The sequence below is a fragment of the Nakaseomyces glabratus genome, chromosome F, assembly GCF_010111755.1.
Source record: "Nakaseomyces glabratus chromosome F, complete sequence".
Classification (NCBI taxonomy): Eukaryota; Fungi; Ascomycota; class Saccharomycetes; order Saccharomycetales; family Saccharomycetaceae; genus Nakaseomyces; species Nakaseomyces glabratus.
This window is the reverse complement of record NC_088956.1, coordinates 366,896-382,841: the sequence shown is the minus strand read 5'-3', so window position 1 is coordinate 382,841 and position 15,946 is coordinate 366,896. Positions and strand designations below refer to the sequence as shown.

Here is a 15,946-nt window from a genome sequence, read left to right as displayed (position 1 = left end):
GGTTATATCAGAGTTAGGTATCTTAGCCAGTTTATATTGCAGCTCGCACAGTGCACAGTATAAAACTAAGACATGATACTTGAAATGAGCCTTTAAAGTTCAGGACTATATTTATAGAAATTACAGTCCATTAACGACCTATTATTCCTTATTTTCGATGAAGAGATTATGGCAGAGAAGACTATCAGCTCTCTCTCTTTTTTTTTACAGGGGACTCTTCCCAAAACCTGATATGTACATCAGTTGAAAGCATGTATATATTACTTCCTTCTATCTACTTTAGTATTCTATATATAATTAATACATATATTCCTATTATTACAATACATTGTGGAACAGGCTTGTTTCTGCTTTATTAGTCGTGTTTGTTAAGTCTTCGCGTACGTGATCTCTTAGAAACCGTCACTCCTCCAGGTAGAACTCTGAAATTTCACCTTATTGCAATGACAGTGAGAACTACTGGCTCTAAATGACATAGTATGCTTAAAGGAAGGACTGTATTTGAATGGCATTAGTATAAAACATCATCAGTTTTGACACTGGCTGATATAACAAAGTTTGGCATCCTAATACTCTATCGGTGTTTGTTTATCTTTTTGACAGCCAATAAACCAAAGGAAAGTTATAATTAGAGTCTAAGGTAAAGTGAAGTGATAATAAGAAGGCCACTATCAATGCAATGCTAGTGCGAACTTTGTATATCTCTTCTAGTGTGGGATCATCTAACATGCTGTGTAACCATGGCCTGAAGGTTATCGGTAAATACTCGGCTATCCATGAAGCGACCCGAAAGATAATAGTAAGGAGCTACTCAAAGGAAACCATTAAAAAACACAACAAACAGGCGATCCTGAATACTGCCCCCATCGAATTCATAGCCAACAACAGTCCGTTAGTGGGTATCAGCGATGTGAACACTATTAAAGAGGCTGCAAAGCGAACTTTAAGATGTACAGATGATGTCACAGATGACCAGACAGATGAAATACATCCTCATTTACCATTTAATGTCAAACCTGTTGATGGGAAAGCTAGAGCTGCATTGAAGAAGGAAAAGAATTCTATGAGCTTAGATATAAAAAAGACCATGGAAGCTTATGTGCAACTCACAAAACCAAGATTGACAATCTTAGTCATGTTAAGCGCAATATGTTCGTATGCTTTATCACCTTATCCTGCAACAGTAACGGAACTTCTGTGTTTAACAGTTGGTACAACCATGTGTTCAGGTGCTGCAAACGCCATAAATATGGGTAGAGAGCCAGATTATGACAGACAGATGATTAGAACACAAGCTCGTCCCGTTGTGCGTGGAGCAGTTACACCTAAACAAGCCTTTAGTTTCGCCTTTGGCATGGGAACCTTAGGAACATCTATTCTATACCTGGGTGTAAATCCCACAGTTGCCGCCTTAGGTTTATCAAATATTGCCCTTTATTCGTGGATCTACACGTCATTGAAAAGAAAGCATATAATAAATACATGGGTTGGTGCTCTGGTGGGCGCTATTCCTCCACTAATGGGTTGGGCTGCTGCAAGCCCATTGACACACCCAGGCTCATGGTGTTTAGCGGGTCTGCTTTATGCTTGGCAGTTTCCCCATTTCAATACATTGAGTCACAATATTAGAAACGAGTATAAAAATGCAGGCTATGTCATGACGGCCTGGAAAAATCCTCTACTTAATGCGCGGGTAGCCTTAAGATATTCATTATTGATGTTCCCATTGTGCTTTGGATTGTCTTACTTCAATATTACTGATTGGTATTATCAGATTGATTCTGGTCTGGTCAACGCTTGGCTATGTTTGTGGTCTTTTAAATTCTACATGCAACAAAGACTGAACTACTCTTCCAAGATTAAGAATGACCGTGTGAAGTTCAATGAAGGCTTAGCCACTGCAAATGTATATGCAAGGAAGGCATTCTTTGCAAGTGTCTTACATCTTCCAGCCGTTTTGATTCTTGCTATCTTGCATAAAAAGAACCGTTGGGATTGGCTTTTTGAAGACTCAGAAAATCCAAAGTTGAAATGATCCGAATAATTCTAGTTTTCTCTATTTTAATTATTTTCCACTCCTTAGATGTACGTTTTGCACTCACATTATTGTATTTATTTTTCAACTTCATTACTTGTATATAAGATAGATCTGTGAATCAACAGCTTCGATATAAGAATCAGAAAAGTTTTCATTTTTCTTTTCCAATTAATGCAATTTATGCACCGCATAAAGCTTGTATGTGATGTAATTATTATGATGTTATGTACAGGTGGTTATATGAGTCTAACAATACCAATTACGTGAATATTAACGTGAAGATCAGTGGCTGCTGGCAATCCACCTTTCTTGCTTTATATACTGAAATTTTTTGAACAGAGGGGATTAGATTGATGAAGAGCGGGGCAAGTGAGATTCTTATTGCTTTGCGGTCTCCAAGAATTCCTTGACTCTGCTTCCGATCAGTTCTATGTCTGCCTCTGTCAGCTGTGGTTTTTCGCGCTTAGCCAGCATCTCTTTCTCTTCTAAGAACTTCTTCTTGGTGTCGGACAATGGCATCTTAGGGGCCACCAGCTTGGCGATATCCTTGGCGGTCAGCAGCTTCTTCTTGTACTTAGAGTGAGGGTTACGCAATGTCAGGAATGCGTTCTTTGGAATCGAGTTCCTGACAATGGTGTCCACCCAGAAAGTCTGCTGTCTTGCCAGCTTGGGCTCTGTTCCCAGGACGCCATCTGGCTTGGGTTCCGGGGTGGGCCAAGGCACCACGAGGTCCGGTCTGCCGACGACACATCTGTAAGGCATGACTTTCTTGCGGTCCTTGTCGTAGTAAGTACCGGCGTCGAACGTAACGTCCTTGACCGCGACGGTCTTTGTCTGCCCCGGGTTGGCCGGGTCGTCTATATCCGCGAGCAACTTCAAGTGCTTGCGCTTCAAGGACACAGGCAAAGAGAGCATGTGTGTGGACTGGTTCTCAAGCCAGTACTGCTTGGCCACGGGCACTTTCCGCGAGGGCCCGTTTCCGTCCAGTATAAAGCTGTTTGTAGCGACTTCCAGGTCCTTGATCACCGCAACGGTGCCCTTGTACTTCCCATGCGTGATCACCACACGGTCCCCGGGAACAAACTTCCAGTGCGTCTCATCGGCAAACCGCTGCTCCTCGGGCACAGTCCTGTTGTTTGGCCTGACAAACTCTGGCAACGCTTTGTTCATGAACTGCTCAGCTCTCCGCTGCCCTCTCTTGGGCACATTCTCCAGGTGCTTCAAGAACCGCGATCCGGCCTTCGACAAGTGGTCATACCTAGGCATATTGTGCTTTGCTTATCTATTCGGTGGCTATGTCCTAAGCTCTTAAATGAAGTCCCAGGGCTATACCAATCCTGTCTACTTCACTTTATTATTAGTTTAGACATTACTGTTAGTGTGAGTGTGAGGACTGAGACTGAGAGGGACTGAGAGGAACTGCGACTGCAGTGATGAGGGTTATAGAAATACTACTATGTACGGTAACCATGTGATATACGTGATACAGTATATTAAACGTGATCACCGTATATCACATTATCACATGATATAACGTACAACATTATACACACTTTTCAATTTTCAATTTTTTCATTTTTCGTCTCTCCATTCTCTACGGGTCTTTCTGTGTTGCTTTTCTACATTAGCTCAGACAGCCCCGCAGGACCGGCACTGTAAGCTGTGCGGATGCCGTGTCCCAAAAGGGAAATGTGTCAAACTGAGGGAGGGGGGAGGGTGTTGCGAGTTGTGCTGTTGTGCTGTTGTGCTGTTGTGCGGCGTTGTCTGTGTGTTTTTATCGGTGTTTCGCTTGAGCCACAGAGATCGATCTCTCCCCGAGAAAAAGTGTGGTGGAGCCCTCATCTCTTCATATATAACCATCGACAAATATCAGAAATTGCAATTACAGCTACAATCATAACTACAACATCAATCATAACTACAACTACAACTACAATCATAACTACAACTATAACTACAATAACAATGTCAGGACTAGCGTATCTTGGTGTTGTGGTGGTTTCCTGGGTGATGTCCTCGTTCGTTACCGGGCGAGTGATGGACGTGTACCAGAAGCCCTTCCTGATGACATACATAAACATGTCCTCCCTGGTGCTGTACCTGCCACTTTACTTCATATGGACTCCGAGTCACAGTCCTAAGGACTGTGACGAGGAGTCCTGTCTTATGGAGAAGCACACGTACGGTACTATTCTGCAAGAACCTGCCACAAACAACAACGGCAGGCTGATACTGCTGACTTTCCTGTTCGCAATCCTGTGGTTCTTGGCGAACTTCTTCACAAACAGCTCCTTGGCGTACACGAGTGTCGCCTCGCAGACAATCCTGTCCTCCACTTCCTCTTTCTTCACCATGGCGATCGGAGCCCTGGTGGGCATCGAACTGTTCACTGGGAGGAAGCTGCTCGGTCTGTTCTCGTCTTTCATCGGCGTGTACTTGGTCACAATGTCCGACTTCCAGCTGCCCTCGGCTTCCACGGGCCGCTCCTTCATAGGCGACGGACTGGCCCTCGCCGGCGCCCTCGTGTACGGTGGATACACTACTCTGTTCAAGAGCCGCGAGAGACTTGTGCAGAAGTACAACATGAACCTCGTGTTTGGCCTCATCGGGTTGTTCACACTGTGTACGTGCTGGCCACTCTACTTTGTGTACAACAAGTACATCCAACAGGAGCCACTGGAGCTGCCCCCAACTTCTGCCATATACATGCTGATCCTGTTCAACTGCGCACTGTCCTTCATCTCGAACTTCTGCTGGGCAAAAGCAGTGATGACCTTGAAATCACCCCTCGTGGTCACTACGGGACTCACCATGTCCATCCCACTGGCAATGCTAAGCGACGTGCTCTTCAACAGCCAGCCCTTCTCTTGGCGTTACCTAGTGGGCGCATTCTACATCGTCCAGGGCTTTATCATCATCGATGGCTTCTCAAAGTAGGCCCATGACAACGATCTTAACGACCACCGATCCTGCATTTTTAATAGTTTTGACGTTTATACCCTTTTCTTTTACGTATTAGCATTTCTTTATAGAGCATATTCAACATATATTCACTACTCATCGCAAAACTTGTAACTTTTCAAGCCAAAAAAAGAACGGTGCCAAAACAATAGCATTGGCAAACAATGGATACCAAACTGCAGACATCCACAGCACCTCCAAATGGCCAGCATAGGCGACAATGTCATAGTCAATGGACACTCAGCCACGGTGAAGTTCATCGGCACCACGGATTTCGCAACTGGGACGTGGTACGGGCTGGAGCTGGACCAGCCCTTCGGCAAGAACAATGGAGCTGTGCAAGGACGCCAGTACTTCACCACAAGCAAGAGCGACGGCAACTATGGCCTGTTCTGCAGAGCCCACCAGTTGCAGCTATCGGCAACACAGAGCGAGACTCACCGGTTGAAGAACATCATAGCAGTGCTGGAAGCCAAACTGTCGCAATATATTGAGCAAGTGCGTGACAGAGAAGAGTTGCAAGCCGTGGCTACAAAGAGAGGCGAGCAATGTAGGGAGCTACAAGACATTGTGGAGAAGCTAACTCTACGCGAGCAGGACTCGCTGGATAAAACGTCGCAACTATCACATCAGTTGCAATTACTTAAGGTTGAAAATGATCGCCTAACTAAGCTGCTAAGTTATTATGAGCAAAAATACTCATTGAACGCCGCTGAATCAGAACATATACTTAGTGTATTTGATGTAAAGGAGGAGAATAGACGTTTGAGGGAAGAGGTTGACAAGCTAGAGAAAGTTATTAAATCAGATAATGCGAGCAAGGAAAGCCTTACAAGAGATAATTTAAATACTAGTGACAATGATACTACTGAAATCATTGATCAAAGCTTCGAAAGTGTCAGTAATGAACATATAGTGACTAGGTTAACCATAGAAAATACCGAACTAATTGATCTAGTTGATCAACAAGCAACTGAAATGGATAAATTAAAGCGCTTACAAACTTTAGCTGACGAAATCGAAGTCGAATCGCAAAAACAGATTACAGAACTAAAACAAGAATTATTTAATTCTCATAAACATAATTCGGAGATTATGGAGGAAAGAGATCTGCTTAGACAATCTGTTTTAACTTATGAGATGGAATTGAAAGGTTTGAAAGGTAATGCGGTATCAGATTTTAACAATAATATAATAGAATTAATGAATACATTGTATGGAGAGAGCAATATATTTGATACATGTCTAACAAGGCTTTATGCTACTGTTTATATCAACCGTATCAAAGAAAACACTGCTGATGATGACTATAAGGCCATTGTGCTTGTTTTAATTCTTATAAAAGAGCTTTGTCAAATTATTTTGCTTTCAAATAATGTAGATAAAGTTTTAGTGAGTCAGATAAGTGATCTGCGGGTTCCTTACAGAGTGTACAACGCACTAAGCTCGGGTCAAGTAATTGCTTTTGAATCTTTAAATTTTCTAATGAACAGAATGATGGCTATATCTGGAAGATGCGAAAGTATTAATCTGGTTAACGCCATCTTTAAAACTCTAAAAGCCTTTAGCGACAGCATAGAAGATTTTGATTTAAAGTACCAGATTGATCAAGACTTTGATAACCTGGATCTCGCCCTTGAAGGGCAAACTAGCCTTAGCTTAAGTTGGAAGGACGTTGGTATGATATTTAAAGAATTTGATGCATATCTAGCACGCAAATGTTCTCTGCCTACTATAACTGAGAAGTTTTTACATATGCTGATAACTGTGAATAATTCTAATTCCTCCAAAAATACACCGATTACGATTATGCATAATAATTCTGATTTTGAAGAGGAATCACAAAGCTCTTTGGGTGATTCAAAGGATAATTCTTTAAAACAAAGACTACTTTCAATGGAAGAACGTTTGGAAAAGGAGCAAAGGGAGACGAAAAAGCTACTAATAAGAAATAAATTACTTGAGCAAAAGTATGAAAATATAAATAGACTGGAGTCTGAGATTAAATCTTCAAAGATTGAGACAAGAAAATACCTGGATAATATAAGTGCTTTGGAGGATCGGGTGACGCGCCTACAAATAGAGAAACAAAACTTACTGAAAACAGTCACCGCTTATAAAACCCAGAAATATCAATTAATTCCAGAAAAGATGGACAATAATATAATTACAAAGTCAGAACTGCTTTCTGTAAAACATTTGGAAGATTTGAATATTGTAATTAATCAATCGAGGACAAAAAAGAGGTTGCTATGTGATTTGACTTGGTTGAAAGAACACAATGATGAACCGATCGATAAATGTTCAATGAAAGGGTATCATGAGGCTCTCAATTTTGTTAATTCGATTGTATCGTAGCCAAACAAATATCAAGCAATAATTCTGAATTGCATACCAGAAAACAAAACTACTAATGCCTGCTTGAGTATAAATTTATAAATCACATAATGCAAAATTATATAACACCAAACTATCCGGTATAGTTTGTAGGAATATAATATCTAATATTAAAGCAAGTACTATTATAACCCTTTTTTTGTAATCTCTACATGTCCGTCATCATCGTTTAGTTGTGGTCTTGGCCATTTAATTGCCAGATCAATATCTTCTCTTGGATAGCAAAAGTCTAGAATGTTTACCATTAAATAACTCACAATGCAACAAAGAACGTACAATAAATGCGCCCAAGATCCATCCCTCTTGTAATACCTATGGACCATCTTGACCCAGTCTTTATCTGTAGGAGATGAATCTTCGAAAATGCCCTGATAAACAGAGACAGTTCTCTTAGCAACATCCATCCAATCGTACATAACAGAAACGTCTCTTGCAATTTGCTTTGTATCAACAGACTTGTTTTTTATAAGTTGGATTCCCTTCATAGTAGCATCAATTAGACTAGATACAGAGGTATTTTCTGCAAATACGGTCATATGCTCGGGTAAAACTTCAGGAATACCACCTACCATTGTAGTGACTATTAAAAGCCCGCATGAGGCTGCTTCAACCAATACAGTCCCAAAAGCTTCTGTCAAACTTGCATGTAAATAAATATCTCCTTTACACATAACATCTCTAACCTTTTCATGAGGAACAGAGCCCAGCAGCGTTACTCTGGACTCAAGGCGGTATTTCTCAATCATTTGCTGAACTTCTATAAATTTAGGTCCATCACCAGCAACAATAAAATCCACATCACTGTGTTCCTGACAAATTATTGGTATGATTCGCACTAGCAAATCTGCACCTTTGTTTGGGAATAAACGAGATATTACAACAATTGTGATTCGATCATTCGACTTCAGCCGTTCCTCTTGCGGTGATCGAGGTCTAAAGTCTTTACTTACCACAGCATTAGGAATGACATATACTCTGTCGGGTTCTATATCTGTTCTCATGACCATATTTTCTTTACAGGTGTTAGAAACACAAATTACTCTGTCAATGCATGTCAAATGGAAAGTAAGCAGCTTGTTAACCAATATGGATCCCATAGAGTCAAACCCATACAATGAGTGATCTGTAAATAGTGTTTTTAAGCCCATGGAGTTCGCATGCAATATAGTCTCATGCGCAAACGTAGACACACTCCCATGGGAATGCACTATTTGTATCTGTTCCCTTATTAAGATATTTCGTACCACTGGAAATGTAGAAAAGATAGTTGGGAAAGTGGTCTCCCTGTAGAGCACAAAAAATGGAACGTGATAAACTTTAAGACCATTAGTCAAGTATCTGATTCCAGCTCTATCTTTGTAAGCATGCGTGATTATTACCACCGAATGACCCAATCGGAGCAAATTCTGCGCCAAATGATATATGTGAAACTCAACACCACCTAGCTGGGGATAGAAAAAATCGCACACCATTCTGTACCAATCTCAGTAATACGGTCTGGACTCCAGAGACATACTCTTTACGCCATTCGTAAATTTTAGAAAATAGTTAGTAACAAATATTTCCTTAGGAAACGCCAGACCTTCGAGAAAATTCAGGGACATACGCTATATTATAACCCATCGTCAACGCCAGGGTCCCTATCTGACAATAATCTTAACTCAATTGTGCCCTATCTGTCAATTATGGCGTAGCATCTCTCTTAATGCAGCTATATTTTATGCATTTTTGCAAAAGCTAGGAAATCCGCGATGAGCAGTGTTTTCACCTGATTGGAATGAAAAACCGCAGATAAAGCTCTAAAACACTTGACCAATACATAGGAATGATGGCCACTGTTGGTAAGGTGAAGCAAGTACTGATAACAGAGTTAATAGGTGTTTATAGTTAGGATAGTTGTGGTTTTTGTTTGTTGAAGATTGTTAAAACTTTACGTTACATTTGGTTCATCTTTTGGTTGAATTAACTGTCTTTTGAAAGATTAATAGGGGAAGTAAAGTTAGTGGCGATAAATCAATATATTCTAGATATACACTTCATCCAGATGGTAGGAACTGGTCGTAGAGATTATAGTAGATTACCTGGTGATGATGTTGAGGTCGGTTCAATTTCAGACGGTGGAAGAGAGGCTATGCTGCCTTCTGAACCTCCAGAATATGACAATATATCACCAATGGAATTTAAGGATGTAGAGCCCTTTTCTGTCTCATTTCCAAATAAGATGATACAATGGAGAGATGCTATCAATATGAAAGTTATTTGGCCTGTTCAGGAGAACGTTATGGACCCCCTGGTAGAGTACTGGAGATTGTTGTCATCGAAAGTAGATTTATGCCTGAGCAAAGTCGGTAATCCGCTAATTCTGAGTAGGTTCATTTATATGCTACTGATGTCTTTAGTTGCTTTTATGATATGGAAAAGTGGACTGTTTCCGAATAATAAAGCTAGAGGAGAAAATGGTAAATTCTCAGACCACAGGATACTGTTAGACTACGCAAGGCGATCGGTTGATCTCTCGAAACTTGAAAAGGACTGGGAATATTTAAGCAGCATGCCACATTCTTCGGGAACCAGGAGTGATATGGCTTTGTCAGAGTTTATTCATGATACCTTCAAGAATAATGGCATTTCCCTGTTGGAAAAGTACCAATACGAAACATTAGTAAATTATCCGGGGTCCTCTTACTTATCCATAAAAGTTGGTGAAAAAGTTTTGAATTTTGAGTTGACTGAAGACAATTTTAATCCCCTTTCGCCGAACGGAGAGGTAAAAGATGCTAGACTAGTTGACGGTGGCTATGGTACTTTAAAAGAACTTGAGGATCTAAAAAATGGGGGTAATTTGCATAGCAATTTTGTACTGCTCTTGAAATATGGAAATGTGGTGAGCGAACAAGTTTTGGCAGCTCAAAAATACGGAGCATCTGGTATTCTATTTGTATCCAATAGTTGGAATGATAACAACGATATTGTGGAGAAGAGATCAGTTGCACTACCTCAGTATGGTTTAGGTAACCCCTTGAAACCAAGTTGGGATCGCAATCCTGCTGATCCTAACTCTCCACAAGCACGTCCGTCTATTCCTTCAATACCAATATCAAATAAGCAAGGAAATGAACTACTATCACTTATTAACGATAAAAGCGTTTCAGTCACAGCGAGTCTGAAAGTAGATGCTGTCATAAAAGAAGAACAACCAATAGTCGATATTATTGCGAAAATTAATGGTAACGAGCAAGCTGACAGGTCGATTATAATAATGGCTAGCAGAAACTCAATTGATAACGGTGCCGCCTATCCTAACTCAGGTACTGCCTCTTTATTATCCCTTGTTCAACTAATGCAGGAATTAAGGTACAAATTTAACTGGGAACCTTTGCGCAGCATATATTTTATCTCTATAGGTGGTTCGGAATTCAACAGTGCTGGCGCCGCTGAATTGATAAAAGAAAAGTACCAATCGATCATTGATGGCGTGTATAGTATCATAGATATTTCGGAATTCAATGTTTGGGACTCATCAAAGGAATTAAACATAGAAACTCATCCTTTATTGTTTAGTCTTTTCAATGAGGAAGAAGTTAAAAGAGGATATAACTTAGATGTGCACTCTGTTCATCATTACGGTGATTGGGTACCCTACCTAGCCGCAGGTGTACCTGTCACAGTTTTGACGTCAAAGTCATTGCGAACCAAGAGTGCTCCAATATTTACCAAAGAAGACACCTACTCCGCATTCAAAGACTCATTTGAAAAGGCTGCTAAGGAAGGTATTATTCATGATAACCTTTTGTTTTTAGTGAATCTAGTCCTTCAAGTAGGAGATAAACCTTTGATACCGCTAGATATCACTGAATTTGCCAAATACATCTTCTCCTCATTGAAGGAATTGAATGAAAGATATGACAATCGGTTGGATTTGATGCATGTAATGTCTGGTATGTCGTCTTGGATGGCCATTGGTAAACAATGGGCAGAGGGAGTAGAAGCATGGAAAGTTGTTGTCATTGAGCATGATGGGGGGTTTGAACCTACGTTAATATATTTAGATCGTACTCAATGGAATATTCAGGTATCGAATGTTGCTAGATATTTGGTATCCTGGGAAGGTGTACCAGGTAGAGCACATTATAGGAATTTGTTTCTGGGACCTGAATTATGGACGCAATTAGACGATGATGAAAAGAGTTGGGTACTTCCAGGTTTAAAGGATCTTCTTCACAACGGGCAAATTGACGAGGCCAACGATCACTTGAAGTTAATTGGTAAGGTGTTGAACGACGCTGCGGTAATGTTTGCCCATAGTTCTTGATTGAGCAATTTTGCATATTTTTACATAATTTATATATCAGTATTTGATGTTTAATATTGGACCGCCTATCTCCAATACGTTCTAGGCTATTAGCACATATAAAAAATGACATAAGCCATTAGTCGACTTATACTTTATACAAAGTGAGAAATGGTAGTTTATTGTCTATAAACCGTTGCTGACATTGTATGGTATATTCTTATCGGACATCAGGATAAGTGTGATTGCTAAATTGCAAAAAGCCGAAAATTGTTGAAATTTGACTGAAAAGATGATTAATAAGGCCTGGATTGTTGGTGAAGGATAATATTGCAATTGATTTATTATTATATTTTTACCGAGTTGATAACAGGTTAACTAGGATGTCCTTCTTGAAGAATTTACTATTTGGTGGTGTCAAAACTAGCGAAGATCCCACCGGGATTACAGATAGTGGCAGTGGTAATGCCAAAGCGTCACAGGACGTAAACGAGCCGATTGTTGAAGGTAGGTTCACTCCCAGGACATTGTCTAAGTTTAACGGCCATGATGATGAAAAGATCTTTATAGCTATTAGAGGAAAAGTGTATGATTGTACCGCTGGTCGTCAATTTTATGGCCCTAGTGGACCATACTCTAATTTTGCAGGTCATGATGCCTCTCGTGGTCTTGCGCTTAACTCTTTTGAAATGGAAGTAGTACCTGACTGGGATAAGCCAATGGATGATCTGAAAGATCTCACTCCTCAGCAGATTGATTCGCTGAATGAATGGGAACAGCACTTTGCCAATAAATATCCTGTTGTAGGAACTTTGGAAGCTGAGCCAGGTGTCAATGTTTAGTAAGAGTGATACATATCTCCCAAGTTGTTGAGGTGACTCTGCATGGAAATAGTCTAGGAAATATTACCTGCTGAATTGTTTGTTTTTAGTTTTTATGAATATATATTAAATCGGTTATAGAATATACAGTAATTTACGTTAAAAAATTATTTCTGAATAGAAGTAGGCATCACAAGAGTCTTTGAAGCGCTATCATAATTGCATATACCTAATTCGATTAAAGAATGAATGAAATACTTAATATTATATGGTGTAGTTCAGCCTATTTCAATACTGACTACAAATCAATGCATGTTATGGTAGTTGTTACATAATTATAGTTTTGTATCTATATATTATAACCTAAGCCTGGAATAAACTTGTGAGTGGTAATGTCAATATCAAAAAGGAACAAATGCTTCCCTTGGGATGTTATTGACACTGCTTTGGAAGCTCTTCACAGCATTTTCATAATTCCAACCACTCTGTTCGGCCAACATGTAAGTATATTCGGCGTTCAATTTAGTTTCTAGGTGTAGCTTGTTGAGTAGTTCTAGTTGTATGTTGTTCATATTCATCTGGACATCAGGAGGTAATTGTAACGTTGGAGCAAGCTGGATTGGCTGTTGAGGCTGTTGAGGCATATGATGTACTCCTAAAGGTGTGGCGTTCACAGAAGATATGACTGGAGGTTGACCATTATTGACGGGTGGAGGAGTTTGACCCACATTGCTATTTACTGGAGGAGTTATCTGTTCGTCTGGAATCCAGGCTCCGCAAGAGTATGCTCTTATTGTCAGCATATCAGATGCAACAATTACTGTATTGTTCATTGGAATAATAATCCATGTTCTATCAAATGATTTTGTTCCCAGTTTGAAGGAACTTGGCGCACTATGACCATGGTTGTAACGTCTATGTTTGGAATTGGTTTGATTTCCCTTTTTATCACTCTCAGGTTTACCAGTTTCTTCAAAAAAGCCATGTAGTGTGATGACAAAACCATTTAGAGCAGGGAATGCAAGGGCTTCCATGGAATAATCATGTGCTCTGTCCTGGAGATGGTGCTTGGTCTTTGGTATTGTTTTAAATAGCTCATTTATAGCTTCTGGTCCCATAGCTAATCTTTGTTTGATTGATTTATCGCTGGAAAGCTTACAAATATTACGTGACTGCGATAGATAATGGCCAAAAGATGGCGCAGTATCGGCATCCCTAACCGTAGTTGGAGGAATGGTTGAATCGACGGAAATAGAAAACTGTGATTGAGGAGTGTATAAGCCAAGCAATTGGCTTCTATCCCCATCCCATACATTCAAGAAATTTGTCACAAAATCTGTGGATGATGGACCCAAGTCATTGCTCTCGAAGAAGAATTGCTGAATTTTCACTGGTAAATTGTAAATTGAATCTAATTTGGCGGTATCTCTCACAACCACATTATCTAGGATGACCAGTTTTGGGAAGAGCCTTATCATTTCAGTTCTGTATAAATTCTCATTGACAATAGGATTGTTGGTCATTAAAAGTTCTCTTAGCTCTCTGAATTTGTTCTTCCATATTTCCAACGATCTAAATTTGGATATCTGGTTGTTGGCGAGACATAGGTTTTTCAGCTTAGGAAATGTTTGTGCTAGTGTCGTTACAGCGGTAACATCTTTGAATTGATTATCAGACAAATTTACACTTTCGACTATAAGTTGTGGTTCCTTCGAAGCCAGTTTCAACATGGCTGCAAATAGCTTGGATTGTGTGGATAGAGAAGAAAATAGACCCTTAGAGACAAGTTCGGGATCGGAATGTAGTGCACTCAAGTTTAGCATTTTGTTCTGTGCGTCATATCTCTTGAACAGGCAGCTTCTTAGAAATACCACCGTATTGGAAGTAGACCCGCCTTGATCGAGGATTTCAAACTTCAAACTGCTGCCCGCGAACCTGGCACCATTCCATTTCAACAGCCTGTTGGCATCGTCTCGCGTATTCACATACCCTATGAGCAGCGGGCCTTCCACGTTAGCGTCCTGGATTGATATACGTGTATTTTTACTCACAAAATTCAGTAGATCCTGTACAGTACCCTTCTGCCACCCTCTCACAGAAACCCTGACCCTATTATCATTCATTTGCTGCTGGGCCATGGTGTTTATATTGTTTACATTGTGAGCCATCATCATCTTGCCTCGAATCCAAAGTCCCTAACTAAGATAATTCACCTGAATAGAATTGTCCAGTACAGCTATACAGTTTCTAGTATTCGGGATGAGCTACGCAAAGTTCAACTATGGAAAGAACGCGTAGAGTTGCGGGGAAAGTGAGAAAAAGAGAAACAATACTTCTAGCCGCTGAGCCACAACAATAGTTAGACAGTACCTGCTATAGGCTCTCAAGTGGGAACTCTTGTATTTGCAAGCCATTTTTACTTATAAAGCATTTAGCTTTCCACTTAGAAGAAAGGTCGATGGACCCTAAGCGAAAGACGAAAAATTTTTTAGTACGACAAACGCTGCTTGTGGCCAGGACTCGGAACAGTAAGTGGTCACGTGTATACTATATTATCTATGTATCCCAGGTCTATACATGGTATATACGCCCAGCTAGCTGGTGTCGAGTTGTTGGTGGTGGTTGTGGTGGTGCACTCACGTGTATCCCACCGAGCGCGCTGTCGAGCGGCGTGGAGCCATATGTAATGGATGTATGTACTTGTAGTTGGACCTGTTAGTTGTGCTTGTGTTTATACTTGTGTTTATACTTGTGTTTGTTCTCGTAGTCATGAAATTGCTCTAATTCTTGTTATTTTAGTAGTAGCTGCATAGGTTACTGCTGCAAGGCCAGGCTAAACAGCGCTGCCTTTGCGCACCTTTGGGCACCATTGGTCACCGCATGATCAACGTGTTTGGGACGCATTTCACCTCCGGCAGGGGATTACTCCTCGTCGTCTCCTCCGTCCAGCAGTGTGTTTATCTCTTTCTCGATCCTCTGCTCATCCGCGGTCTTCAGCTTCTTCGACTTCGCAGCCTCCATCCGCAGCGTCAAGTACTCGTTGATATCGTCCTGCAGCCCGGTAAGCTGGTTCCTCAGCTGCCCGAGATAGGTAACCTTCCCAGCCACGCTCCTGGCCTCCGCAGGTCTGTCCCTGTCAACTTGCCCAGCATTCAGCACATACGCACTGGGCCCAGTGGTAACACCATCAGTGGTCCCGTGCGGACCAGCAACAAAACTCCTCCGCTGGTCGGGAGACACATACTCTGCACACAGCTCCATCCCAAAAAATTACCGTTCTAGTGCTTATCCCTCCATCTCGGAAACACTATTATCCTCCCAAGCAACCCTCCTTCTTATCCATCTAGCTTGGCATCGATTTTTCAGTTGTCATCGCTCATCGCACTTTGGCTCTCGATATGTTACCACCTCGATACGTTCACAGCTGCAAAGAGAAGC

The 15,946-nt window shown here is 40.9% G+C and overlaps 9 protein-coding genes across 9 annotated transcripts; 5 read left to right on the top strand and 4 right to left on the bottom strand.

Moving 5' to 3' along the window:
- Positions 1-679: 679 nt before the first annotated feature.
- COX10 (protoheme IX farnesyltransferase) lies at positions 680-2,035 on the top strand (the record flags this gene model as incomplete). Its single annotated transcript, XM_446130.1, has 1 exon — positions 680-2,035. The coding sequence occupies one exon, from the start codon at positions 680-682 to the stop codon at positions 2,033-2,035; it is 1,356 nt and encodes a 451-aa protein (XP_446130.1).
- Positions 2,036-2,416: 381 nt separating this feature from the next.
- Positions 2,417-3,304, bottom strand: MRPL40 (mitochondrial 54S ribosomal protein YmL40; the record flags this gene model as incomplete). Its single annotated transcript, XM_446129.1, has 1 exon — positions 2,417-3,304. One exon carries the CDS (start codon positions 3,302-3,304, stop codon positions 2,417-2,419), a length of 888 nt encoding a protein of 295 aa, XP_446129.1.
- Positions 3,305-3,706: 402 nt separating this feature from the next.
- Positions 3,707-4,975, top strand: GVI51_F03333 (DMT family transporter; the record flags this gene model as incomplete). Its single annotated transcript, XM_446128.1, has 1 exon — positions 3,707-4,975. One exon carries the CDS (start codon positions 3,707-3,709, stop codon positions 4,973-4,975), a length of 1,269 nt encoding a protein of 422 aa, XP_446128.1.
- A 225-nt stretch (positions 4,976-5,200) lies between these two features.
- Positions 5,201-7,357, top strand: NIP100 (Nip100p; the record flags this gene model as incomplete). The annotated part of the gene is made up of 1 exon (XM_446127.1): positions 5,201-7,357. One exon carries the CDS (start codon positions 5,201-5,203, stop codon positions 7,355-7,357), a length of 2,157 nt encoding a protein of 718 aa, XP_446127.1.
- Positions 7,358-7,521: 164 nt separating this feature from the next.
- On the bottom strand, positions 7,522-9,019 carry SPT14 (phosphatidylinositol N-acetylglucosaminyltransferase SPT14; the record flags this gene model as incomplete). The annotated part of the gene is made up of 2 exons (XM_446126.1): positions 7,522-8,869; positions 9,003-9,019. The coding sequence occupies 2 exons, from the start codon at positions 9,017-9,019 to the stop codon at positions 7,522-7,524; spliced, it is 1,365 nt and encodes a 454-aa protein (XP_446126.1).
- A 421-nt stretch (positions 9,020-9,440) lies between these two features.
- TRE1 (Tre1p) lies at positions 9,441-11,708 on the top strand (the record flags this gene model as incomplete). Its single annotated transcript, XM_446125.1, has 1 exon — positions 9,441-11,708. One exon carries the CDS (start codon positions 9,441-9,443, stop codon positions 11,706-11,708), a length of 2,268 nt encoding a protein of 755 aa, XP_446125.1.
- Positions 11,709-12,070: 362 nt separating this feature from the next.
- DAP1 (Dap1p) lies at positions 12,071-12,529 on the top strand (the record flags this gene model as incomplete). Its single annotated transcript, XM_446124.1, has 1 exon — positions 12,071-12,529. One exon carries the CDS (start codon positions 12,071-12,073, stop codon positions 12,527-12,529), a length of 459 nt encoding a protein of 152 aa, XP_446124.1.
- A 380-nt stretch (positions 12,530-12,909) lies between these two features.
- On the bottom strand, positions 12,910-14,682 carry MEX67 (Mex67p; the record flags this gene model as incomplete). Its single annotated transcript, XM_446123.1, has 1 exon — positions 12,910-14,682. One exon carries the CDS (start codon positions 14,680-14,682, stop codon positions 12,910-12,912), a length of 1,773 nt encoding a protein of 590 aa, XP_446123.1.
- Positions 14,683-15,430: 748 nt separating this feature from the next.
- GON7 (chromatin DNA-binding EKC/KEOPS complex subunit GON7) lies at positions 15,431-15,769 on the bottom strand (the record flags this gene model as incomplete). The annotated part of the gene is made up of 1 exon (XM_446121.1): positions 15,431-15,769. The coding sequence occupies one exon, from the start codon at positions 15,767-15,769 to the stop codon at positions 15,431-15,433; it is 339 nt and encodes a 112-aa protein (XP_446121.1).
- Positions 15,770-15,946: the final 177 nt, after the last annotated feature.